Source organism: Delphinus delphis, chromosome 10 (assembly GCF_949987515.2).
Source record: "Delphinus delphis chromosome 10, mDelDel1.2, whole genome shotgun sequence".
NCBI classification, from domain to species: domain Eukaryota; kingdom Metazoa; phylum Chordata; class Mammalia; order Artiodactyla; family Delphinidae; genus Delphinus; species Delphinus delphis.
This window is the reverse complement of record NC_082692.2, coordinates 98,242,823-98,269,069: the sequence shown is the minus strand read 5'-3', so window position 1 is coordinate 98,269,069 and position 26,247 is coordinate 98,242,823. Positions and strand designations below refer to the sequence as shown.

At 42.9% G+C, this 26,247-nt stretch overlaps 1 protein-coding gene across 5 annotated transcripts in view; it reads right to left on the bottom strand.

Annotated features, from left to right (window-relative positions):
- The window catches only part of ATG7 (autophagy related 7), a 243,864-nt gene that overhangs the window by 161,521 nt on the left and 56,096 nt on the right, over positions 1–26,247 (bottom strand). For 3 of the 5 annotated variants that reach the window (XM_060023057.1, XM_060023061.1, XM_060023060.1), the window contains exons 13-17: positions 24,095–24,289; positions 21,001–21,204; positions 19,616–19,731; positions 14,800–14,875; positions 929–1,009 (exon numbers count right to left, since the gene is read on the bottom strand). In XM_060023057.1, coding sequence (XP_059879040.1) covers positions 929–1,009; positions 14,800–14,875; positions 19,616–19,731; positions 21,001–21,204; positions 24,095–24,289 — 672 coding nt within the window. The remainder of the gene's footprint in view (positions 1–928; positions 1,010–14,799; positions 14,876–19,615; positions 19,732–21,000; positions 21,205–24,094; positions 24,290–26,247) is intronic. The other 2 variants (XM_060023058.1, XM_060023062.1) reach the window with 1 other exon arrangement.

Below are 26,247 nucleotides of genomic sequence, written 5' to 3'. Positions count from 1 at the left end.
CTGGTCAGGATTGTGCTTCTCATAAGACAAGACCCAGGTAAAGTTTTCAAAGAAAGCGTGTCATCTCAGAGTGGAGAGACTATCCCTAGAATTCAATCCCTTTCAGAGTGCCAGATGTAGGCTACACAGCAAAGTCCCAAATTATAACCGAGAGGCCAGAGTTTGGGATTAATGACCCCAACGCTATTTTGCATAACACTTGAACATGAAAGTCTTATCAAGAATCATGAGTTTTAAAAGCCCAGGTTAAATCACTGGGCATTAGAAGGCTTAAAGAGGTATCCAAAAGGAAATCAGCTATAACACACAGTGTACATGTGAAAATAACTCAGACTATCTCAAAGCCTATTAAAAAATGAGATGCCATCACTGTAGTTTTGAGATACATCAGCCGTTTCCCATTACAATGGAGGACATACCAGCTCTATTTTTAGACCCTCTGGAAAGATCAAAGCTGAATGGGCCCTTTTATTGGCTCCCGATCCAGGGCCCTAATCTCTGTTTACTCCTTCTTTGTCATTATGTAGATCTCCGAAAGACACACCACCAGGACCGCCTGCTACCCCTCATCCCCGGAGTAACACTTAAAAATTGCTCTGGGATAGTCTGTACAAGCGAGGAGCTCTCTGGGGAGGAACAAAGACGAGTAAAGTTCAAATTCGAGTCCAAATTACCATCATGATTCAAGTACTAATACAGAACTATAGTAATCTAATTCAGTCTCTCTCTCTACACTATAAACCACACTTTCTCGGGCTGGTTTCTCGTGAGAATGAATACAGATAAAATGAAAACACAATCCTTTCTGGTTTGGCATTTTTAGGCCCTCCCCTCCTCCACAGAAAGCCCTCAGTTGGTTTCAGTGCCTCTGGCTAGTAAGGCTGAAGAGCTCATTTTAAACAAGTCCCATGAATGTAGAACGACTTACTTTGGAAGAACAAGCTGTACATTTGTCAAATGCCAGGCTGACAGGAAGGACATTATCAAACCGCGACAGAAATCCTCGTATCTAAAAACAAACACAACAAGGCACATCAAGCCCAGAATGACACACCTGTGAAGTACGTGTGTCGCTTCTGACAAGAAGTGGGAAACAATTAATAGGGTGCTCCTGGTACAGATTCACAAGAATGAAGTTCAATGTAGATATTTTCCCTCGTACTATATAATCAGTTTGAGGAAGAACTATATGAGGTCCTTTATTCCATTAAGAACTGGTCTACAAGCTTTGCACATATTTGAGACCTAAACACAAACTGACTCCAAAATATAAAAAGAAAGCTGTAAAATCTCAAGTATTGTTTTCATAAATGTCTTCAAATATATAACCAGTCAACTAGTTTATTACTGACAATTCTCATGTATGTTACAGCGAATATAGGACAAGTGTGCATTTTTAGGATGTGGTATTGGAGTGCGGCCTCAGTAAGAAGGGCTGGGGACTACAGAAGGCAGAAATGGTCCTAAATATAGATCCGGTTACTTGCCCGAGTTGGAACAGATAGGGATAAAATGGAGCGCATTACCAAGTTTATGGGGAAACAGCACCACCTTGAGCACCTCAGTTATAATTTCTGAATTACAACTCATTTCCATTTACGGGGTGTCAGTTATAACCAGGTTTCGCAAACTATAATTTAAGTAATCCAGACACTACACTTCCAGAACTACACTGACACCAAAAGGGGACTTTCAACTGTTACATATATCATTTAAACATTATTACTAAAAATATGTATGGTGAAATCTCTGAAGTCTCCATAGGACTCAACATTTACAATAAGCCAAACACCACCAATCTTCTCTTGAGTTAATTTATTTGGTCTTGACAACTACCCCACTGATGAAACTCCAGCTGGGAAGGGTGAAGCATCTTGGCTCAGGTGAACAAAAAGTGACAACGCTAAGATTCAGAAGCGGGCCCCTGCTCCCAAACCTGGCCAGGCCCTGGCCGGGGCTCCCTCTCTCCTTCCTTTCCCTTCCCTCCCTCTCAGGACGGCACAGCTTTCGTCTTCAATGTGAGGGCTCACCACTCATTTAACAGCCTCACTTGAGTACAGCAAAAGAACCCTCCCCCCGCTCTCCCCCCAGTCCTTGTTGCCTTTAGCCACCCTACCAACACTCCCCCAAAACAAAACCAAGGAAACCTGGCGGACTCTTTAAAGAGACAGGCTTCTGAGTGTGGGCGACTCCACCTTTAAGCCCACACTGCAACTAGTCTAGTTACATTTGCATACTTATTGCTGGAAGATCTAACCTTAAAGGAAATGCCTATAGCAATCTTTTAAACATCGTTATCTATATGTTATGAGATTTCAATGTAATCCAAGATCAAGAGAGTGTTTGGTAGTAATGATAAGCTAGGTAGCTGGGATAAGTTAGCTGGCCTCACGGTGAACCTTTGAAAATGTGACAATCTTTAGTTCTCTGTATCTCGGGAAGGTGGTGACCATTTCCTAATACAGTGCTTGAGGCACAAGCAGGGTCCTAAGTTTGCTCTCCAGGTCACCAAAACAAGAGATGGCAGACCAGCAGAAAAGACTATAACGGCAGGTCACAAATGGGTATGTTGAGATCCTCATGAGATCTGGAAGTTACAGGCCCAAAGAATTCTCATAGTGAGTCTCCTTCTATCTCAATGGCTTTAATATTAAATTTACCTAGAAAAATATTTATCATATGTAGCATATTTTCCATGAAAATGTTCACTGATATGGCCTACAGGTTAAGGTCTCCATATAGGTTTCATGAAAAGGTCTCCTGATTCTCTTTTCTCTCATACAGGTAATAAACTTTCTTTGTGTTGTGCAAAGAAATACTGGTATTTTTCTCTGCTAAACTGTTCCACGATTGGAGGTGCGGAGTTAAAGGCAAAGGGAAGGGAGACAGTAGGCTCAGTTAGGAGCGGAAAGGAAGGGAGAAAAGGGAGAGGAAGGAAGGAAGGAAAGAGAAAATATAAACCAAAAACACAGGTGGTGAGCAACAGAAAGGAGCCGAAGTGAATGGGGTGGCCAAGCAGGGGCACCCACACCATTGTTTAGCACCCCAGACAGCTCTTTACCAGGAAACTGACTCATTTTCCCAGGAAATGAAGTAGAATAACATCTGTGTGTGAGGCCTTTCAAATTCCCCAAGTTGGTCTCAGAAGGCTCAGAACTCCACCAAACTAATTCCAGTTTTAGGAAATTCAAAAGAGGAAGGCCTGTTCTCACACCAACTGCGACAGACTCCTAACGGGCACCTCCACAGGTGAGCTCTCTCCCTCCCACTGAATCCAACACTCTGCTATGGATTAATTTTCCTAAGACACAGCTCTGAGGTGTGTCACTTTTTATCAGCTTCCTAGAGCTGACCAAAAAAGCAGAGAATTCCTCATGCTGGCACTCAAGGTCCCCCCTAATCTGGGCCCATTTTGCCTTTCTGATCTTTTCACAGGCTTCATACAACTACTAAGCTCAAGTACAACGTCCCTCTCAAAGACATTACTGCGTTGCTGACCTTGTCTCACGCCGAATTCTGTGACTCAGAGCTCTTCCTTTGGGAACCAGCTATATAACCAAATCTACATCGTCCATAACAGTCACTCAAGCTCAAACGCACCTCTTTCATAAATACTCAATCCACCCGCCACTTGACTTAGAGATAACGCCTTCATTACGTGAAATCCTTCTTTTTGGTATTTATCACCAAAATAACTTATGTAATAGTTATTTCTTTAAAAAATAACAGGTTTACTGAGAAAAAATTTACTGAGAAAAATTACTTTAGTGTATACAATTCAGTGGCTTTTAGTATATTCATGGAATTTTGTAAACATCACCAATACCTAATTTCAGAACATTTTCAGCACCCCCAAAAGAAACTCAGAACCCCTAAGAAATTAGTCCCCATTTTCCACTTTTCCCAAATGCTGGCAACTACTAATCTACTTTCTATTTCTATTGATTTGCCTAATTTGCCTATTTACTACAAATAGAATCATATATGACTGGCTTCACTTACTATATTGTATCATGTGTATTTCATTCCTTTTTATTGCTAAATACTATTCAATTACATGGATATACCATATTTTGTTTATTCACAAGTTGAATAACTTTTGGGTATATATATATATATATATATAGAATGGCATTAATGGATCTCATGGTAACTATATGTTTAACATTTTGAAGACCAAAGTGACTGCACCATATTACTTTCCTGCCAGCAACATACGAGGGTTCCAATTTCTCCACCTTCTTGTCTCTTTGAGGTAGCCATCCTAATGAATATGAAGTGGTAGCTCACTGTGGTTTTGATTTGCATTTCTCTAATGACTAAGTGTTGAGCATTTTTTCATGTGCTTCTTGACCATTCATATTATCTTTCTTCAGAGAAATGTAGATTCAAATTCTTGGCCAAATTTTAAATTGGGTTTTCTTTATATTGTTGAATGTTAAGAGTTCTTTATATATTCTGGATATGAGTTTCTTTCAGATATGATTTTGCAAATATTTTCTCCCATTCTGTGCGGTGTCTTTTCACTTTCTTGATGGGTGTCCTTTGAAGCACAGAACTTTACTTTCTTGATGTCCTATTTATTTTTCCTTTGGTTGCTTGGCCTTTTGGTATCATAGATAACAAACCAATTCTCACCCAAGGTTAAGAAGAGTTAGTATGTTTTCTTATTTAATAGTTTTAGCTCTTACATTTAGGTCTGCAATCCATTTTGAGGTGTTTTTTTATATGGTGTGACATAAGGGTCCAAATTCACTGTTTTGTATGTGGAAATCCAGTTGTTCCAATACTTTCTTGAAAAGGCTCTTCTCCCCCCGTTTAATTGGCAAGAAATGACCATAAATGTCAGGGTTCATTTCTGGACTCTCAATTCTATTCTGTTGATCTATATGTCTACCTTTATGACAGTACTACACTGTCTTGATTATAGTAGCTTTGTAGTAAGTTTGGAAACTGGGAAGTATGAGTCTTCTAACTTTGTTCTTCTTTTTCAAGATTATTTTAACTATTCTGGGTCCTTTGCCTTGCCAAATGAGTTTTAGAATCAGCTTGTGTAATATAATTACTTAAAAAATTACTTCTTAATCTCTCTTGCTTTTAGAGGGCAAGATATAGGTTGAACTATTTGCATCTGTCCATAGCACAGTGATTTGCTCATAACAAATACTAATTATTAATTATGAAATGAGTGGATGAGAAAAACACAAACATCCCAAAGCCAACCAAATTATTCATACCTGAAGTATTCAGAGGAAACACATCCCAAATAAACCACAAGAAAAACTCCATCTTACCACCATTCACATCTTCCAGGCAATATGAAGTCCTTCCCCATCAACAACTCTTTAAATCCCCTGTATTACAAATGCACTGAGCTTCCACAATATGCTGTGTTCCCTAAAATCTTACAAGAAATGCATAAAATTTAAAGAGCAGAAGTTGCTACTTAAAATTTTAGCACCTTCCTTAGACATGCATAGAAATCCCAGAGCAAATCTAAAATCCAGGCACCTGATGCAAAATCCTAATAAATATATTCTACCTATTTAGAGAGGCCAGGCACCAATTCACAATCAAAGAAGTTATAAGGATTTGTCCCTTGCTTGGGTGGAGAAAAATTCACCAACATCCTCCTACTTAGAAGTGTGCAAAGTATATGAAACAATATGCTCATCTGGTATTTTTCGATGCCTGCCTGATCAGAAGAATCCCCTGGAACTTGACTGAAAAGATCTGAAGTAAGGCCAGAGCATGTGCATGTTTAACAAGAGCCCAGGTGATTCAGAGCCTTTGGAAGAAGATGCTTTCAGTTACCAACCTCATTTACCCCTTCCCGTGGTTTAATCTATACCCTCAGCATCACCTGTTGTATGTCAGAAAGCAGATGGAAGCAGTTAGCAAGCCTCTGCCTCCTTTCCACGTTTTTTATGCATAGTACCACCACACCCGGCTAATTCAGCCACATCTAAATTAACATCTAAATGACGAGATTTTATAAAGTGATTTCTCCATCCACTCTAAGGCCTCTTGACACGGCTCAAGGTACAGTCTTCCAACTTTGGGGACTACACACAGCTTACTCTAAACCCTTATTTGATTATAATATTTGCTGTCAATCTTTCCTTAAAGGAGGGTAAGTATTAAACAGCTCTTTTTAAAAATTTTAATTCGACCTATTATAAAAGTAATAAGCATGACAGAAAACAAAAGAGCAAAAAAATAACCCGTACTCCCATAGCATATTTACTCCTGTCTTCCTATTTTTTAAAATATATTTAAATACTTAACTTCCTTTTAAACAGCCTCCCGAATACTATTGGCTTCTCAATCTCTCCCCTCCCTAGAGGGGGAAAAACTGCCAATTCCACAAACACACGAACACACACACATGCGCCTCTACTAGAGGGGCCAAACTTTGCCTGCCTCGCTGCATATTTTATTTTCTAAATTACATTGATGAAGGTTTTTTTTCCTCTTAATGCTGAAAAGAATAAAGAAGATATTAAAATGGCCTGTATGAAAATCCAGTCAGTGGTTGCCTGGGTCTGAGGGTGGGGATATTACCATAGAAAAGGCACAAAGTCAGTTTTGGGGATGGATGGAAAAGCTCTGGACCTCATTTGCGGTGGTGGTGGTCATATGCAAGTGTACACACTCGTCTAAACTCATTAAAATGCACGTTTAAACGGGTACATTTGACTGTACATAAGTTATGCCTCAAAAAAGGTGACTAAAAAAGGTTCATAACCTCCTTAACATTTTCCAAACAATACAGAAAGGTACAAAATGAAAGCATAAAGTCCCTATTGCCCCCAATCCCTCTGCCTCAAAAAAAACAAAAAAAAAAACACCAAAAAAAGCCCCCCCAGCATCAGTTTCCAATGTAGCCTTCCAGGGAAAGAAAGAGTGTTCTACGAACAGACCAGCTCTACAACACGCGTCTCTTCGCTACCCCCTGAATATTTAAAAACCCCACCTGGGAAGCTGGGAGAAGTACAATTACCTGCGGTTTCCTGGCTCCCTTCCCTCTCTTCACCCCCAGGCCCCACAAAGGGCAGAAGGAGCTTGAGTTGAACCCCCGTCTTCAAACACCAGCGAGGCGCACGGTTGTACTTGCGCTTGGCTAACAAGGCCTCACACCCCCTCAACCGCAAGGAGCAAAGATGAGCGCAGAGATGACGCACAAAGCCTCAGAGCCAGGCCTATATAGGCTCCCGGCCTCCCTCCCCCCTCGGGGCGGTTCCCAGGAGGACAGTGGGCGGTCCCGGCCGGATTCATTACGCGCACCTGTGCGCATCTAACTATCGTCCAAAGGTTGGAAGGCAGGAACACCTGTTTGGGGGTGTGTCCTAGGGATTAGGAGTCCACGGCCCTTTTGGAAAGAGAACTAGGGCCGGTGGGAGCACAAAACTCGAAAGCCATCACCAACGAGCAGGATTTGGTCCGTGTTAACTTGACGAGTCACGTGCTTTGTCCCATAGGATGCCATCAAGAAACCATCTTTATAGAATGAAGTCGTTGTTCTCAAACACCTAACGTCCCTGGAGGTTGTCATTCAGTGGATCTGGAACAGGGCTGGGAAATGTGTATTCTGGAACGACTCCCGAGGTGATTCTGATGCACCATCCCTGGATTAGGCTGTCTTCCACTTAAAGGCTCAAGGACTCCAATTCTATGCCCAGATCCTCTGTTATCTCCTCCGGTCCATTCTCTGTACAGCAGCCAAACCTGATCACGTCACCGCTCCGCTTATGACTTTTCAACGGCTCTCTGCTGCCCCTGGGTTTAAGATGGCCTGTGAGGCCCTGCCTCTCCTCGTCTTCCCCTGTGCTCTCCCAATTCTCTACGTTACAGGGACACTGGTCGCCTTTCAGATTCTCAAACTCACCCATCTTCTCTGCCTCTCCTGTGCCTCCCCTAAAGTGCTAACCCCACTCCCTTCTCCCTCCATAGAAACAACTGCTCCCTCCTAACCCTGGAAGCCTTGCAGGAGGGCATGTCCTGACATCCTGTGGAAATGGTGGCCTAGGGGACTGAGCAGAGGAGCGACATCTGCTACGTGCCATCCCTGTGTCTGGCCCTCTGGAGTGTTTTCACATACTCATCTCATGTTGCCCTCACTACCATCCTGGGACTTTCCCCTGTATTCTAGATAAAGAAATTGAGGCTCAGGGAAGTGGCTTGGCTCGCCCAAGATTCTACAACTACCAAGTGGTAAAGCCAGGGATCTGAGTTCTGTTCCTTCTCTCCCAAGTCTAGGGGAAAATCAAGGAGAAGGTAAAAAGAACGGAAGAAAGAAAGAGAAGACCAGAGGAATTAGAAAACAAATAAACACCCCCTTAAAACCAAAAACTCAATATCAAGATGGCTGCCATCAGGGTCTGAGTGGATTAAATTATCTTCAGTCATTTATGCCCAGTCAGCTACAAAATAAATAGATCAGGAATAGAAAGGGGTCTCTTCCATTCTGGGCAGCCCCTCATGGTGTTTACACCTAAGCTGAGTGAAAGCGGCTTGAGCCCCAAGCCCACCTTGAGGTGGGAGATAGATGGGCTCCAGGTTATACATTTACAACTGGCCTTCTGTTAACATTTCATGGGGCAGGAAAAAATGGGCTTAAGGCCGGACACTTACAACTCGCCTCCTGTTTGCATTTCCTGAGACAGGAGATAGGTGGGCTTCAGGTTAGACATTTAAAATCAGCCTCCTGTTTGCTCTCCGAAATGGAAGCAATGACAGAGACAGGGTAAAAAGCCAAGTTTTGTCTCTTGTGGATGCCTTAAGATAACAGTCATGGCAAAAACGAAGAGGGGCAAAACCTCGTTTGAGTAAAGGATCAAGGGATCTCCACTTCGCCCCTCCTTGGGGCAAGGGAGACACTACACATGTGTAGAAAGGCTCCTTGGGGGTCAAAAGTCAGGGGACAACTCCATGCCATGGTGACTCTTGCTTCTCCCAGATGCCTTCACGTCGGGGTCCATCTTGACTGTGGGGTGAGTGTGCACCTCAGGGGAGGGTCCTGAGACAAATTAGCCAGGGGGGGACAAAGCAAGATGATTGGCCAGAAGGGAGACAAAAACCTGGAAAACTGCCCCCTCATAAAGGATTTAAACTTCCTAAAGGCGTTACTCTCTCTCTGTTCTCCCATGCGTCTTTCCGCAAGTACTTTGCTTTTCCAAGAAACTTTCTACTTTTCTCTTTACTTTCTGCCTCCTTGCCTGAATTCTTTCTTGACAAGGCAGGCTAGAATTGTGGGTTTAGGCCCTAGCCGCTGGCCTCTGTGGTCTAGCAGTTAGGACTCCCGGTCCGGGGACTAAGATCTTGCTTCCAGCTACTGCTCACTGCTGCTCGCTGCAAGTTGCCACTTACTGCTGCGTGCGTCCAAAATCAACCTCCCCTGGATGGGAAGTGAAAAGCCAATGCCCAGAAATAAACAGCCATTCTGAGAAGGCACAGTTGCAGCCACAGCAGAAACCTGCTGCTTTGACTTCACACCCGTTTCCAGCAGGCCTGGCGGTATTTCTAGAGCTTGGAGTTTGCATAAATAAGAGCTAACTCCAAACTCCGCATTGCTCTTGGATGTTGCAGAGAGTCTTAACCAAATTCAACGCCAAAATAAAGTTTAGCAAATGCAAAACCTCAGGCGCACCACAGAGGTCTTTGTTTCAGACAACAGCTTCAGCTACCACCACTAACCCACCTCTCACTGTCAAACAGGGGCCACCAAGGGGCAGAAGAAGCAAGCTGGAAATGAGCCAGCGCCATCCTTAGAAAAATAGCGCAGGATGGAACTAATCCTTCCAACCCTTCCCTGCACACTCACTGCTTCCAGAGTTTTACGAGATTCCTTGTAACTCCCTTTTTAGGAGGCTAGATAGGCGCCCACTTTACCATTTTAATTAAAAGTGAAAGAGAAAGATAAAAACAACATTTACAAATGTCCCTTATGTGGCCAGAACTGTGCTAATGTAATTTAATCTATAATGTAATTTAATCTGTACATGAATCCCAGTTGTTTAGTATATTATTATGCCCGTTTTAGTAATTTAAAATATGAAGTTCAGAAAGGATCAGTAACCTGCCCAAGGTCACACAGTGACAAGTGGCAAGAACCGCCTTGAACCCTTTTGTCAAATGGATGAAAATGAAATTAAGAGGCAAAGCTGGGATTCTAATCGGATCTGTATGATCCAGAGCCTTCTGGTTCCCTCCCACGCGAGCCTCCCAAACAGGACAGCCCCATCGGGTGAGCAAAACTCTGGGGCACAAGTGACGTCCTTCAACTGATAAAATTACGCCCAAGTCCTCTTGGGCCAAGAGATGCTACCTGAGACGCTCTGGAACTCTGGCACTGTGTGTAATTTATCCCCCACTTTGTGTGCCAGGAGCGGGGAATGCCCCTCTCTTCTTCTAGGGCCTTGCACGCAGGGAAGCCCAGACCTTGTCGGATCTTGTACCCAAATCCCTCCTGTATTCAGGGGCCTCCCCATTGGAATGAGACTTCACCACATCTGAGTGGCTTGGGGTACATCCACCACCTTAGAAACTCCAAAGGCAAGTGGAACCAAACGCTTGTGCTGCGTGCCGGTCACCGAACTTCTCTGAACCTAATGGCGCTTTGGCACGGCGTCAGCGTTTGGGGATCACCTGCTGCAGGGATGACTGGAGGGAGGGGGAAGGGAGGACGAACAGGTCACAAACCACAGTAGCTGAAATGGTGAAACAGCAGACGTTTGGACTGTCTGTTCTTCCTGCCCTTTCCATTGCCATCAATTCGAGGGGTACAGAATCAGAGGGGGAAGGAGATTCCTTTTCTCGGGCTACATCTCAGGAAATACGCTCTTAGTGCTTATCTTCTTACCCTCCTTCCTCAGCAGTCAATCCGTCCACACCCCTAGAGGCACACTGAGGTCAGCATTTCAGAGCACGGTAAAGAGACCTTATTGAAAGCCAACGGCCTGAGGATTTGTGGGGCACAGCCTGTGCAGACAGGCCAAATCAAGAGCAGGCCGAGGCTTGGCTAGAGACCACAACTCTAGCTCAGCTTTTGTCTCACTGGGAGATTTCCCAGGCTGGTCCCTGCCCAGGTTCTGTCCTAGTTTGGGCTTTGTTCTACTCTTCTGAAAGTAACTAAAACGAAGAACTTGAAAGCCCAAGAGAACTATGGCGTTGGCAAGTCCAAACCCCTAGGAGGGGCATACCCATCCAGGGTCTTCATTCAGTAGTACTTGAGGACCAAGAGTCCATTTGCCCAAAGAGAAAAAACGTGAACTGCCTGGTCCATGTTGGTATCAAAGCAGGACTGTTATATTCATGACCATGGTTTTCAGACAACTACTGAATTGCCACGATGCTTTTCGTTCTCTGAGGGATGTCCAGTCAAATGATCAGCAGCTGCATCGGCTGTTAATTTCTGTCACATTTCTGTCTCACCAGCCTGCACACCAACTTCCTGGAGACATCAGGAGTGGCCTCGACACTTGATAACTCCTGAACCGTGCCTCCCGCCAAAGAACCAGAAAAAGGGGTCTGGCCTCACAGAACAGTCACCACCCCAGGAGCCAGGAAAAGACAACCCCGCCACCTTTTTTTTTTTTTTTTTAAATAAAAGATCCCACTTGCTGGGAAGCAGAGGGAATAACAGTATGCGCTAAGATCTACAGTAAAAAAGTTCTCTCTAGCAAAGAAGCCAGACTCCAAAGACCATGTATTATATTATTTCATTTACAGAAAGTTCAAAATTAGACAAAAGTCTCCCAAGGTGTTTGGAGCCAAGAGCTGCGTGTCTCTGTGTGGGAAGGAGGCAGTGATAATTGAGGAAGCATGGGGGGATGTCAGGGAACTTGATAACACTTCATTTTGACCTGCGTGCTGGGTACATGAGTGGTGTTCATTTTGTGAGAATCCAAGTTGTATACTTAATGATTTGTGTGATTGTGTATATTTTATACATAGATAAAAATGACAAATTAAAAAACATTCCCTTCATAGGCAGAAAGTGGCTTATACTCATTGCTGCCTGCTTGCAGAATCCCATCCACACACAGTGGGCCAGAGACTTTTTAAAAAGAACAAACCCATAAGCCTATTTTCTCACCTTCAAATGGTTTTTTCACGGTTTTCAAATGCAATAAGAGGTTGTTTCAGGCTGAATATCACTGAATTTCAGGGACTAATCAAGCCTTTTTCTGCACTTGACCAATCTCTGGATAAGCCAAATTCGGCCTGTGGTCCCACGGAGAGATGGACTAAGTAATCCTCAGGCCTCCCAGGTCTGACACGGGGGAGAGCTGAGACGCAGAGAGCATGGGCGAAGTTAAGCAACTTTCCCCAGATTACACAATGAGTCGCTGGTGGGGGGCCTTGTGATTCTCGGTCCAAGGACTATCACTTTTCTACTACATCTCATTCCACAAGGGCCAATTAATAAACACTCTCCTTTGGGGAACGGAGAAAAAATGAGCCCGGGGAACGTCACTGGCTATTCTCTGTATACAAAGCACACAAAGGGGTTTACCGAGTTCCTCTCCAACAGGAAGTCATTTGTCTCAAGAGAGCCAGGAAAAGGAGGGGGTAAGTGCTGAGTCTGCATTGCAACACAGCCAGTGTTTTTGTGGAAACGGTGGTCCCCTAATCAAAACACAGTTGCATAAATGGACTCACTCCACTTCAAAAAGAAAAAAAAAAGAAGAAATTTAAAGCCTTATAAAATAGGGACCACACAACCCTGACTAATTTTTTTTTTTTTAACATCTTACCCTGACTAATTTTAAAGCTCTTTCTCCACTGTCTTTTTTAGAAAGTAGCTAAAAATAAAGGCTTGAAACTTGAAATAATGTAAGCAAGTAATCACACACACACACACACACACACACACACACACACACACGCACTGAAAAGGCCAAATGAAGAGATGGCCAACAACCAAAATAATCCTTCAGACATTTGAAAACTAGGAGAAAGAACTAGAAGAGTGGGTGAATGACAAACAATTGCAAGCCTCCATGGGGGTAAATAACACTGAGAGGGATTAGTTGCCATAGTACTGTAAAAACATGGGCACATGCATTTTGACACCGGACCCCTTCTATAAAGAAACTGTTCTGCCCTCTGGCCTCAGCACTGAGAAAACTACAACTGCGGTAATTTAACATAAAGGACTTCAAGGAGGAAACCAGTGCAGGGGCACGACTGAAAATTTAATTAAGGCCCTTCTCAGCATGAAATCTGTAAAGGAGATGAGGGCACATCTCAAGGTCAGAAGAACGGAAGGAGACATGTGAAAAGGGATGAGGGTGAGGATTCAGATGAGCACGTCCACAGCAGAGGTTGGCTCTGGAGGACAGCTTCCTCATGGGGATGAGGGGGGCTTATTACAGGGCCTAGTGGGTCCTACTTGAAGTGTTTCTGCAGAAAAGATTAACCCATTCATGTCAAATAAATGCCATCTTGAGTGCGGCAGGCTGGAAAAGTCACATTTGCATGGTGATGTGTGCTTTACCAAGCCTCGTCACAGACAATCCTGCACACAAGGTAAAGCACCTGCTTTTACTGATACAGAAACTGAGGCCCAGGGAGGTAAGTGACCTAACACAAATCCATGACAGGTGATGTAGGGCAAGTGGCCCAGAGCAGCGATTCGAAGCAAACTCTCCCAAAATGCAGGCCGGGGCTATTTCCACTCACAAAACCTCAGACGCAGCCCTGGTCAGAGTGCCGAGTTTAGGTATGGATTTCGGCATACCTCTGTGACCGTGCACAAGTAATTTCCCCTCTTCTGATTCAGACCCTCAACCAGAAAATGACAGGGCAGGTGTGCGTAGGCAGCGAGAGAGACGAACGCGACCTGCGTGAGTTACCCCGCTCTCTGCACGCGTCGGTGAGTCTGTCCTCACAAGCCCCCAGATGGGACAGTCGGGTGCTCTCACTGCTCCCCTAACTAGACAGCCTTCCTGCTACAGACTGAGATACACACACGGAACCCAGAGAAATGATTTCCGAAAAGTAAGACCAGAAAACCTCCAAAAGCATAGTGACGAAAACTGGTGAAGAGGCAACACGAATTTAACATTTTCATCCCACTGCTTTTTTTCTCTCTCGCTCTCTATGGGTGGACCTTCCCTATGATGCCTCAGATTCTTTTTTCTGAAAAGACACCCCACTGTCTGGTGACACTGTGCACTTCCAGTGGCTTTCCCATGTATGCCCAGAAAGCCTTCTGTTATTTGGCTTCTACTATTTATTATTTCTTAATTATTATTAAGGAGTCAGTAATAATAAACAACAGCAACAAAACTAGCAGCACCATTTACTGAGGGCTGTGACGTACCAGGCACTGTCGCTAAGCCCTTTCTGTATAACATCTCTCATCTCTACTGCTACCAGCTGAGGTCGGTATTCTTGACTCCATTTTCTAGATAAGAAAACTAAGGCTCAGAGAAGTTTAATGACTTGGCCAAGGAAGGCCATCTTAATAACTGCCGGGCTGGGATTTAAGCCGCTGTCTGGTTGGTTCCAAAGCCCGTTCTCTCTTGTTCTACTCCATCACGAGGCCCCTAGTCAACATGCTAAATGCTAAATCAAGACTCTGGGTAATGCTGCTTGTTCAGGATTTCTTCTCGTCACCATCCTGCAGAATGGGATCTCCCCCAGGTGCTCATAAAGAATTCCCACTGAAATACCAGGGAAGCTGGAGGGTAGAGAGGGTGGAGAAGAGGTGGGCTGGAATGACCCCAAATACTTTCCCACTGCACCACTGGGATCGGGTCCAGAACTGTGATTTCATTCCCAGTCACTAACCTGGTGAGGCACGAGCCCGAGAGAGGTTGGAGGCTCATTCATGCGGTCGTCACTGCTGCTGGCAATGGCGTAGCCCCTGAGAAAAGGAAACCATTAGAGCTGTTCATTTCATAAAAATCTATGTTTAATTCCTGTGAGGACGATCTGGAGGAGGTCCACATAAGATTTATAAGGATAACCGAACACCCCTTGCTAGGCAGCATAAGCTAGGGGAAAAAAAAACCCTAATTTCCCTGGGAGGAAGGCAGAAGAATAGTTTAAAAAAGAAAAAGCTTGTGTTTTAGAGTCAGAAAGACCAGAGCTTGTGAACACAGGCAAGTTGCTTAATTTCTCTGTGCTTCAGGTCCATCACCTATAAAATAGGAATAAGACAGTTGTGAGAAATGAATTAGGAGTAAGTTAGATAAATTGCCAAGTGCAACATCTGGCTAATGTTAATTCCCTTACTCTCAAATAGTCTTGTAAAACACCACAGCACATTGTTGAATTGAATTGAAATTTTGAAACAGAAAACCTTCCAACCTTAACTTGCTGGGGTGATGTAAATGCTACCACGATGGAGGAAGGAGAAAGAAAAGCGAGGGATTAATTGGGCAGAACGAATACTCCCTCCCGAATAACAGTCTGATGTTTACTTACGTTACAGAAGAGACGTGACACAGACCCTGGCTTTAGCCTATGACCAAGGCAAATGTGGCAGACAGAGGGGTCGGTGTCAAGGACTCAGAGCCAGCTCTGAGAGATTTTAACCCAAATGCTTCCTGTCAGGGGGCCACAATAAACAGAGGTGCCAGGGGGATGACAAAGATGAGAGGAAGACAAAAAAAGCTGCTTATTTTCATTTAACTCTGAAGCATCTATACTGTTACATATGCTACCAACATAGTACAGAGGCTATCTTTTCAACTTCAGAGAAGAACTCTGAGTTATACAGTAAATAGAATATTCATGTTGATTTCTGAGAACCTGAAAAACAAATCTTTCAAAAATTCAATTCTTTCCTGCCTGTATTACAAACAGCATAGCAGAGTGATTAAAAACAGAGTTTGGAGCCAAACTGGGCTGTGCTTAATCCCAGCTTTACTACTTATCAGCTTCATGAATTTCAGCAACTTAGTTATCTTCGCTATGCCTCAATTTCCCCATCAAAAATGGGACAGATAAGAGTTCTTTCCTAATCTGTTTGCTATGAGGATTAGATGAATTACTATTTGTAAAGTGCTTAGAATAATGCCTAGCACAACGTAAGCACTAAGTAAGGGTTGAAAATAAGACAAATCACAATGTGTTTGTCACACAGTGAGGTGTAAATACCTGTTTGGCTCCAGTTTGCCTTCACTATATCACACTTGAGAGCACGGTCTCCAGCGGATATTGAGAGAGTCTTAAGTTGTTTACTAAGTTTTCTTTTGCTTCTCTCTTTTCTTCATTTTCTTTCCTTTCCTTTTCTCTTCTTTTCCTTCCTTCTTTCTTTTTCTAAATTACTGACTCTATTTTTTAAAATTAATTTAATTTTTGTCTCACTTTTATTTATTATAAGATGAATTACTTCTGTTATTTATAAGTCATAAAGTAAGATCTTCTCCTTGCTTGGAGAAGAGAGGGTGTCTAGACCACAATTGTGCTAATTTTTATATCTGTAATATAACATATATACAATGTGTTACACATAGAGACTACCGAAAGGCCCAGGGTCAAGTTGAAACAAAACACACCAGCCTACTCCTTGCCTTCCTCTCACATGCAAGCCTAACCCTATGAGTGCTTAATAAATTAAAAAATATTTTTATAACTGGTGTGGCATTGGTGGACTAAGTGGTCAGGACCAGTCCCCTCATTGAGAACAAACAGGAAAGCTAGACAAAGTACACAAACCTCCGTTTGAAAGCATCAGAGAGCTACCACAGTAAGGGAGAATTACAGAGCTAAGGTTTATAAGAGGAGGGAAGCCCACAGAGGTAAATCAGGCATTTGCAAGGGGAATTTTCCCCCATAAAATGATTGTCAATGTCCAAAAGCAGTGGCCACAAGCTCAGAAGCTGAACAGTGATACTCACTGACTCATGAGGCTGATGGGAAAATCCAGAGTTGAGGTCTGCCAATAAGGAGGAACCATGGGAAATATCCAAGGCTTTGGATTGGGATCATACAGGGGTGCATCCTCAGACTAACGGTGAACCGGAAATAGATAAGCCCTAATTGGATAAAATGTTCTAGGATGGTAGTCCCCTTGGCCTAGCAGTTTGCCAGAAAGAAATGTAAATCACATCTCTGTAATTTTTCAAATATAATGTCCAGTACTCAATCAAATATAGCCAAGAAGATACAAGGAATTGAGGAAATTTAAATATTGATTGGATATGTGGTAATATTAGGAAATTGCCTTTAATTTGTTTTTATATGTAAAAATAGTAAAGATACATACTAAAAAGATATATTTTCATGAATGAAAGCTATGTCTTGGATTTGCTTTAAAATAAGTCAGTGGAAGGAGAAAAACTGTGGACAGTAGTACAGATAAATGATGACTGGTAATTGTTGAAGCTGGGTGGTGCATACAAGGTGGTTTCTACGTATATACACAAATTGTGTGTGCGTGTGTGTGTGAGAAAGAAGATATCTATATCTATCTATCTATATCTCTACCTATCTATATATATCTTTTCATATATGTTTGAAATTTCCATAATGAAAAGGTTTTGTTTTTTTTAAAAAAAACCAAAACCAGGTATATGAGGAGACAATACATAACCAAAAGCCAATAAAAACAATAGACAATAGGAACAGACTCATAGGAGATCCCATTAATGGACATTACTGATAAGGACTTAAAAGAAAAACATGATCAAATGTGTTCAAAGAATGAAAAAGACCAAAATCACAATTTTGGCAGAGAAGAGGGTATGTATAAGATAAGATCAGATGGAAACTCTAAGAGTGAAACATATAATTATGAAATTTAAAACTCAATGGATGGTTTAAAGCATAGACACAGAAGAAGGAAGAATTAGTAAACTGGAAGATAAGCCAAAACCAAATAGCCAGACTGAAGTAAGGAAAGACAAAATTATGGAAAGTACAGAAAAGAGCATAGGCTGATTCTAACATGCAATTGGGGACTCGAAAGGGGCAGAAGCAATGTTTTAGGAGATAATGGCTGAAAATTGTCCACAGTGGGTAAAAAACATCAAGCCATGGATTCAAGGGGCACTAAAAAGCACAATCAGAATAAATACAGAAATAGGTATACAATAACAAATAACAGAATTAGGTATGTGTTCCCAACTTCTGAAAACCAAAGACAATGAGAAAATCTTAAAAGCAACTGAAGGTAGGGGAAGAGGGAGAAAAACAAATTGTATCAAAGGAGTAGCAACCAGGTACACACACCTTACTCCTCAACCAGGATAAGGGCAGCCAGAGACAACAGGAGTGCACTCTCAACTTGCTAAAGGGAAATTACCACCAGTCTGGAATTCTGTACGCAGCAAAAATAGCTTTCAAGCGTAAAGATAAAACAAAGACATTTTTGGACAAACAAAAACTGAAATATCTTTGTCGCTGGCATTTCTAAAGGCAATAATAAAGGGTATTCTTCAGGCAGAAGGAAAATGCCCTTGGATGGAAGCTCAAGGTCACAGAAAGAAAAGTAACAAAAAGGAAAATATTAGCAAAATGAAATGAATACCAACTATATAACAATAATAATATCTTCTAGAGTTTAAAATACATACAGAACTTTTTTTTTTTTTTTTTGCGGTACGCAGTCTCTCACTGTTGTGGCCTCTCCCGTTGCGGAGCACAGGCTCCGGACGCACAGGTTCAGCGGCCATGGCTCATGGGCCCAGCCGCTCCGCGGCATGTGGGATCTTCCCGGACCGGGGCACGAACCCGTGTCCCCTGCATCGGCAAGCGGACTCTCAACCACTGCGCCACCAGGAAAGCCCCAGAATTGTTTTTAAATGAATGTGCAGACAGTACTGGGCGCCTGCCCAATGTATTCTCCACTTCTATCTCACCACAGTTTCACTGAGAGAGGCAACATGCCCAGCCAAAGGACTACATTTGTCCGTCTTCCTTGCAATTACGAGTGCAAGGTCATGTGATATAGGAGTTTTAGAATCAATGGGTAAGTCTTCCCGGAGAGCCTTTTAAAAGGGGGCAGCCTCAGCTGAGCACAACTTTCATCCTTTGGACATTCCTTTCCTCTTACGTGTAACACAGAAGCAACACTGTTGGCAGAGCAGCCATCTTGTGACCACAGGTGACAAGCATAAGGAAGGGAGCTAAGCGTGGCTGAGTGAGTGCTAAGGAAACAGTCCCCGATGGCATATCGGAGCCTTTGTACCAGCCCTGGATGCTGCCTCTGAGCTTCTTGCCGCATGAGAAAAATCAAGCTGTACCCTTTGGGCTAAGTCACTTTAGATGGATCTGTTACATATAGCTAAATGCAATTTCTATCATATGTAATTCACGTATTGCCTTACAAGTGCTCAGGGCTAAGGAGATCAAAACATATTAAGAGAATAAATGCATGAAGGTCCTAAGGCCACTACCAAAATTTTTATCCTTCCTTATTATCAATTACCAATTAACTCTAGGAGAGTTCAGTTCCAGAAGGATGCAGAGATACAGCTCCAAAGATCACAATGACAAGTCCTCCAGGCCAAAGAATCACACTGGGTTTTTTTAAAATCTTGTTTTTTTGAGGATGGAAAGCGCAATATAATTCTCAGAAAATTCAGACTGAGAAAAGGCCAAGGGAGATACAAAAGCTTTCTTTGCTTAAACACCCATCTCTAAAAGGCAAACTCACCCTTCTGGATGCTGCAAAACGGAAACCATCAACTCCACCGCCAGGGCTCCTGCAATCATGGCCAGTCCTGGACGACTCACAGTGCACTGCTGGTCCAAGGTCCGGTCTCTGGTTGACTACAGAGAACAGTCACTGACGTGAATGCAAAGTTCTGTTCCACCCAACGCCAGCTGTGTGAAGCATGAAACTCCTCCACAATAAAGCTCTATCACATACCAGACGCTCACTGTTGGCAAAGATCAGTCAGCCTCACATAATACCATTTCTTGCAAGTACCAAGAAAATCAAAATATACAAGTTAGGTAACTAAATGAGGTAATACATTAAGAAGGACTAGCAGCTATAAACAAATTAAAGATGGGGGGCCCAGCTGCCTCACACATGGAGTGGCGTCCTGTACTCTTAACTGAGTACCCTTAACCACCCTTCTTCACATAAGAGGATATTTTTGTCTTTATACTGGGAAGACACAAAAGCCAGTCATCCAGAAGAGGTGTAAATCAGTGAGGAACAAGTTTTAATAGAAGGTGAAAATGGAGGGGAGGGTACGGACAACACCTCTGCTTTGTTTCACTAGAAGTGATCGCCTTTTCTGATGAAAGACCATTCCTGCTCACCCTGCTTCCATGGCAGCATTAAGAACACAGAACCTTACGTTGGAACAGTGTAGTGCTTGCTGCTCAGAGCACTTCCATGTTTGAACCACCTTGCACTGTTAATAGTCAGGGCAAGTATTCGTCACTCCGCTACTGGGGTTGGCAGATAAAATACAAGATGCCCGGTTAAACTTGAACTTTAAATAAACAACAAATAATCTTTTAGTATAAACAGATCTCGAATATTGCATGGGACACACTTATACTAAAATATTATTCGTTATTTACCTGAAATTCAGAGTTAACTGGAAATCCTGTATTTTGACAAGCTGAGTCTGACAACCTTCTGGGCCTCAGAGTCCCATCCTGCAGAAGCACAGGGAGCCTAACAGACTTATTTGGAATAATCCCGTGAGGCTGGACTGCAGTCTGGGTCTTCAGACTCCTCATTTAACACCCTCTTCACTAATATACCCTAAGAATCCACACAGAATACAGCGCGAAGCGCTGCCAGGAACCAATCTAGCCTGCAGTTTCCTTGCTGAGCTTTCCATAAAAATGGTTTGTTGCTGCGTTTACATTGGCGAACAGGGAAGAGCTGGACACAGTTGATGATGTCAAACAAGGCTCATAGAGGGATAAGGCCCTGCCCCGCCCCCCAAATGGAGAATTTTTCTCTTTGTTAAAAGACAATATCTAAATAGTCGTAAAGGAAAGAACTGGGTCTCTCCACTCTAGTGGGCAAGACGGTTGTAGGAAATATTTGGAATAACAAAGAAATCCACTTACATCTCCCGGGGCCACCACATCATTGCAGAAATAGCAGCCAAGTTTGTAGCCAGGGATGTTGGCAAAAAGTGATGGGCCCAGGAGGTCGGCAGGTGCCACAGGGTGGCTGGGACACAAGTCCCCGGCTCCCTGCTGCTTAGGCTTCTTCAGGCCATGTCTCATAACAACAAATGTGTCAAATCCCAAGGCAGCATTGATGACCAGCTGTGAGTTTCAAGGAATAAAAGGCTAGAGTTAAGAGACACATATTTTAAGCCATGGCTAACTTCATATTTGGTCCACTTAAAGAATTTATTTTATTAGTGCTTGCAGTAAATGTTTGCATATGACTATAATTAGATTCTAGAAGCTAATGTTGGTAAAAGTTACCCAAGACTGAGGGCTTATTAGATGCAAAAGACTTGACAAGTGATTAACATAAATTATCTCATTTGGTTTCATTTAAAATTCCCAGCAAACATTTCCTATTTACAGATGAGGATACTGAAAGTCAGAGAGGTTACTTCTATAACTTGCCCAAGGTCACTTAGCTGGTAAAAGGTAGGTGTATAAAACTGTCTCGATAGTTCTCAAACCCATTCTTTCCAGCATTATGCTATCCTCTGTTATTTCTACAGAGATTTTTTTTCATAATAGCTTTATTGAGATATAATTCACATACCATATAATTCACCCTCCACATAGGATTTTTTTTGAATATTTTCTTTCTTTTTTAAAATTTATTTATTTATTTATTTATTTTTGGCTGCATTGGGTCCTGGTTGCTGCGCGCAGGTTTTCTCTAGTTGCGGCAAGCGGGGGCCACTCCTCGCTGTTGTGCGCGGGCCTCTCATTGCGGTGGCCTCCCCCACTGTGGAGCACGGGCTCCAGGCATGCGGGCTTCAGTAGTTGTGGCTTGCGGGTTCTCGAGCGCAGGCTCAGTAGTTGTGGCGCACAGGCTTCATTGCTCCGTGGCATGTGGGATCCTCCCAGACCAGGGCTCGAACCCGTGTCCCCTGCATTGGCAGGAGGATTCCCAACCACTGAGCCACCAGCGAAGCCCCCACATAGGTCTTTGAGGACAATTTTTTTCATTTATACTCTAAGAACGTCTCTTAGTTGTAATTTAACTTATTCTCCCAAATTTATGGTTAGACAGAAAGTTAGAAAAAATCAAGGAAAACCATACCAGAAAACAAAAATCACTCACAATCTCACAGCTCAAACAATTATTATTAATAGTTTGAAGTATTTCCCTGTTATTTTCGCTCTCTGTCTCCCATTCCCTTCCTCCCTTTCTCCCTTCTTCTTGCCACCCTTTGATAAACGTAGATATCTTTACATATATAAACAGAGTTGATAAAAAAATATATATATACAATATTATATCTTGCTTATTTAACATAATGTGGTATTTTCCATGTTATTAAAATTCTTTGAAGACATAACCGTGAACGGCTGCATACTATTCCGTCACACATATGTACCGTGATTTATTGGGTTGACCAAAAGGTTCGTTCGGTTTTTTCCGTAAGATGACTCTAGTAGCAGTTAGTTGTCTTTAATGTCATTCGAAACAATTTTGTTAGATTGTATGTGACAGCTGTCATATCAGCATGTGTTTAAAAAAAAGACATGAAAATTAGTGAATTTTTGTGTAGCCATTTTAAGACTGAAGATGAAAGAAAAAAGCAACATTTTCGGCATATTATGCTTTGTTATTTCAAGAAAGGTAAAAACACAATCGAAATGCAAAAAAAAAGATTTATGCAGTGTATGGAGAAGGTGCTGTGACTGATCAAATGTGTCAAAGGTGGTTTGAGAAGTTTTGTGCTGGAGATTTCTTGCTGGACACTGCTCCACGGTCAGGTAAACCAGTTGAAGTTGATGGCGATCAAATTGAGACATTAATTGAGAACAGTCAATGTTATAACACGCGGGAGACAGCCAACATACTCAAAATATCCAAATCAAGGGTTGAAAGTCATTTGCACCAGCTTGGTTATGTGAATTGCTTTGATGTTTGGGTTCCACGTAAGTTAAGCGAAAAAAACCTTCTTGACTGTATTTCCACATGTGATTCTCTACTTAAACGTAATGAAAACGTTCCGTTTTTAAAACAAATTGTGACAGGCAATGAAAAGTGGATACTGTCCAATAATGTGGAAAGGAAGAGACTATGGGGCAAGCGAAATGAACCACCACCAACCACACCAAAGGCCAATCTTCATCCAGAGAAGGTGATGTTGTGTATATGGCGGGATTGGAAGGGAGTTCTCTAGTATGAGCTCCTTCTGGAAAACCAAACGATTAATTCCAACAAGTACTGCTCCCAGTTAGACCAACTGAAAGCAGCACTCAACAAAAAGAATCTGGAATTAGTCATCAGAAAACACATAATCTTCCATCAGGATAACTCAAGACTGCATGTTTCTTTGATGACCAGGCAAAAACTGTCACAGTTTGTCTGGGAAGTTCTGATTCATCCGCCATATTCACCAGACATTGACCTTCGGAATTCCATTTATTTAGGTCTTTACAAAATTCTCTTAATGGAAAATTTCAATTCCCTGGAAGACTGTAAAAGGCACCTGGAACAGTTCTTTGCTCAAAAAGATAAAAAGTTTTGGGAAGATGGAATTATGAAGTTGCCTGAAAAATGGCAGAAGGTAGTGGAACAAAAGGGTGAATACGTTGCTCAATAAAGTTCTTGGTGAAAATGAAAAATGTGTCTTTTATTTTTACTTAAAACTGAAGGCACTTTTTGGCCAACCCAGTGTTTAAACATTCAGTTCTTTTGGCCCTTGAAGTTGTCACTGACCCAACAGTAGTGAATGAGACAAAATCTTTGCCCTCTTGGAGCTTACATTCTATTGTGAGTAGAGTGTCCGTTCCAGTAAAGGACCTCACAGGGTGGTTATGAAAATTAAACAGTAAAGGGTAACAATTATGCTGGATGATGGTGCATAAGGCAGAAACAGTCTCTGGAGGAAGCCCTCTTGTACCAGGTCACTAGGCCACACAAAGCACCTTCTGCTCTGGAGGGGGCAGATTGGGGACACTTCCCCCTGGGGAGATGATGCATTAAGTCACCACCAGAGGACCCACACTCTACCTTTCTCTTGCTCGCGGCGATGACGGCGGGCAGCCATCGGCTCTCCCGGGTGTCCATCAGCAGGAACACGACATCATGGCCTTCGACGAGCTGCTCTAGCCGCTCCACATCCCTGCGGGCCTGCTCCAGGGTGACGCTGGAGAAGTTCACTGGGTGTCCCGGCATGGGGATGCTCATGTTGAACCCTCTGGCATTCTGGGGACACACCAGAGAGAGGGGGGTCTGAAGCAAAGGGACAGGCGGGATCTCAGAGCCCGCATCTCCCGGTCGCCGCAAGTGTGCACGCATGGTCGCTTACAGCCTGAAATCTCTCCATCATGACCACTCTGCCTTAGCCTTCTGCTGCCTGTGCCCCCAACCCTCTTCACCTCTTCAACCTAGACCACACTTTCCTGTCACCCAGGGTCCCTGAAGCTGGACAGAGCAGCAAACAGAGACACACGGATCCTAGTTCCAAAGTGGGTGGGGGGCACTTCCCGTGTGAGAAAAGGTGAACAACTGGAGAAAACTGTGTACCTTTGGCTCTTTCCTACAATCTGAGGCCAAGAAACTTCACCAAAATGCCCTCTGCCTGCCCAAGTCCCTCCATCCAGCCAGGCTGTCTCTCCCCACTTATTCCCAAGCTGCTGTCCCCTCCACTTCCTTACGGTAGAATACCTCCAAATGGGATGTCAGAACAAAAAAAATTTAATAAATTCTTATAAGATTAGAATGGCTGCTAGTCTTGCCTTAATCTTCTTAGGAGTATATGCATTAAAAACAAACAAAACCCTCAAAACCAAAAAACTCTACTTGCTGACTTGAACTAGAAAACTGGCTTAGGAGTGTATACATATTTGTTCGGGGGGTGGTAGTGAAGCTTCATTTCCTGTCCAAAAGCAGAAGCTGCCCAGCAACCTGGGTTCTCTTGGAGTGTGGGGACTCAGGATTTCTCATGGGGGCTTTAGAACAGCTCTGTAATTTACCTTTTGTCCCCTGCTGGCTCCACAATGTCCTGGCAGATGAATTGTGAGTCACAAAGGAGTGCCAATGGGCTAAAAAGTGTCTGCATGCAATAAATTGGGACAAACATTTCTTTCTGAGACCACAGTCTTTCACTACATATTGTTCAGTGTCTGAAGAGTCATTTTATATAATCTACCCAGGTGCAGAACTTTTAGGTGCATAATGGTAGGAGAGCTAGTCTATCAGTTACTCTTCAGGGTTGAAAGCAGATGTCCAGAGCTGGGTTTTAAAACCCCTAGTGTGGCTCTACAATCCTACATTTTATTGCTTTACCTTTGGGAGGAAAAAAAATGGTGACCTCAAATAGTTATTTGATTTATTAAAGGTCAGGTTTTTTTCCTATTCAATTAATTCAACCCCAGGATTAGGCACGGTATTTGCAGCTGAGCAGTTCTTTTCATGTCTTCTTCACTTAGGACTAGCCTTCTGTCCATGGCCTGGTGTAAGGAGGGTGATGAGTAAATATTTGTTGAATGAAAATATCAACAATATTGATTGTTGAACACTAAGTTGAACACACAAAGAAAATTACATAAGCCTGGCTAACCAATAAGTGAAACAGTTTCACAAGTACTTTTCACGAATTTGATGAATTACACTAGTACTTAGATGCATTCTGTGTTATCTATTATTACTTATAAGGCATGAAGGATAAAAGTGTAAGAGACCTGGCTCCCAGTGGTAAGGAATGCATAATCCAATAGGTAAAATGGAGTAACATGATGTAGGTGCTGAGGAAGAGGCTTGATCCTGGCAGGCTGATGTTTTCAAGAAAAGGTGAACTTGATCTCTAAGGCCCAGCATGACCTGGCCTTTGCTGACACAGACGCCCTAGCTGTGTCTTTCTTGACCTCCACGCTTCAGTCAGCCTGGTCTTCATTCAGTCCACAAAGGCAGCGTGCTGCTTCCTACCTCAGGCCTCTGCACAAACAGCTCTGCCCCGCCTTGGTCTAGCTAACTCCCACCCATGCTTCAGGACTTAGCTTCCTCAAGGAAGCCTGGTTTAGGTCAGGCCTACCTGTTAAACATTCTCACAGCAACTGAGCTCCTGCCTCGTGCACTTGTTCCCAGTGTAACCGTTTAGGAAATTAGTTTATTGACCGTGCCCCCAGCTGGACTTGAAGTTCAATGCAAGGGAGCAGAAACTT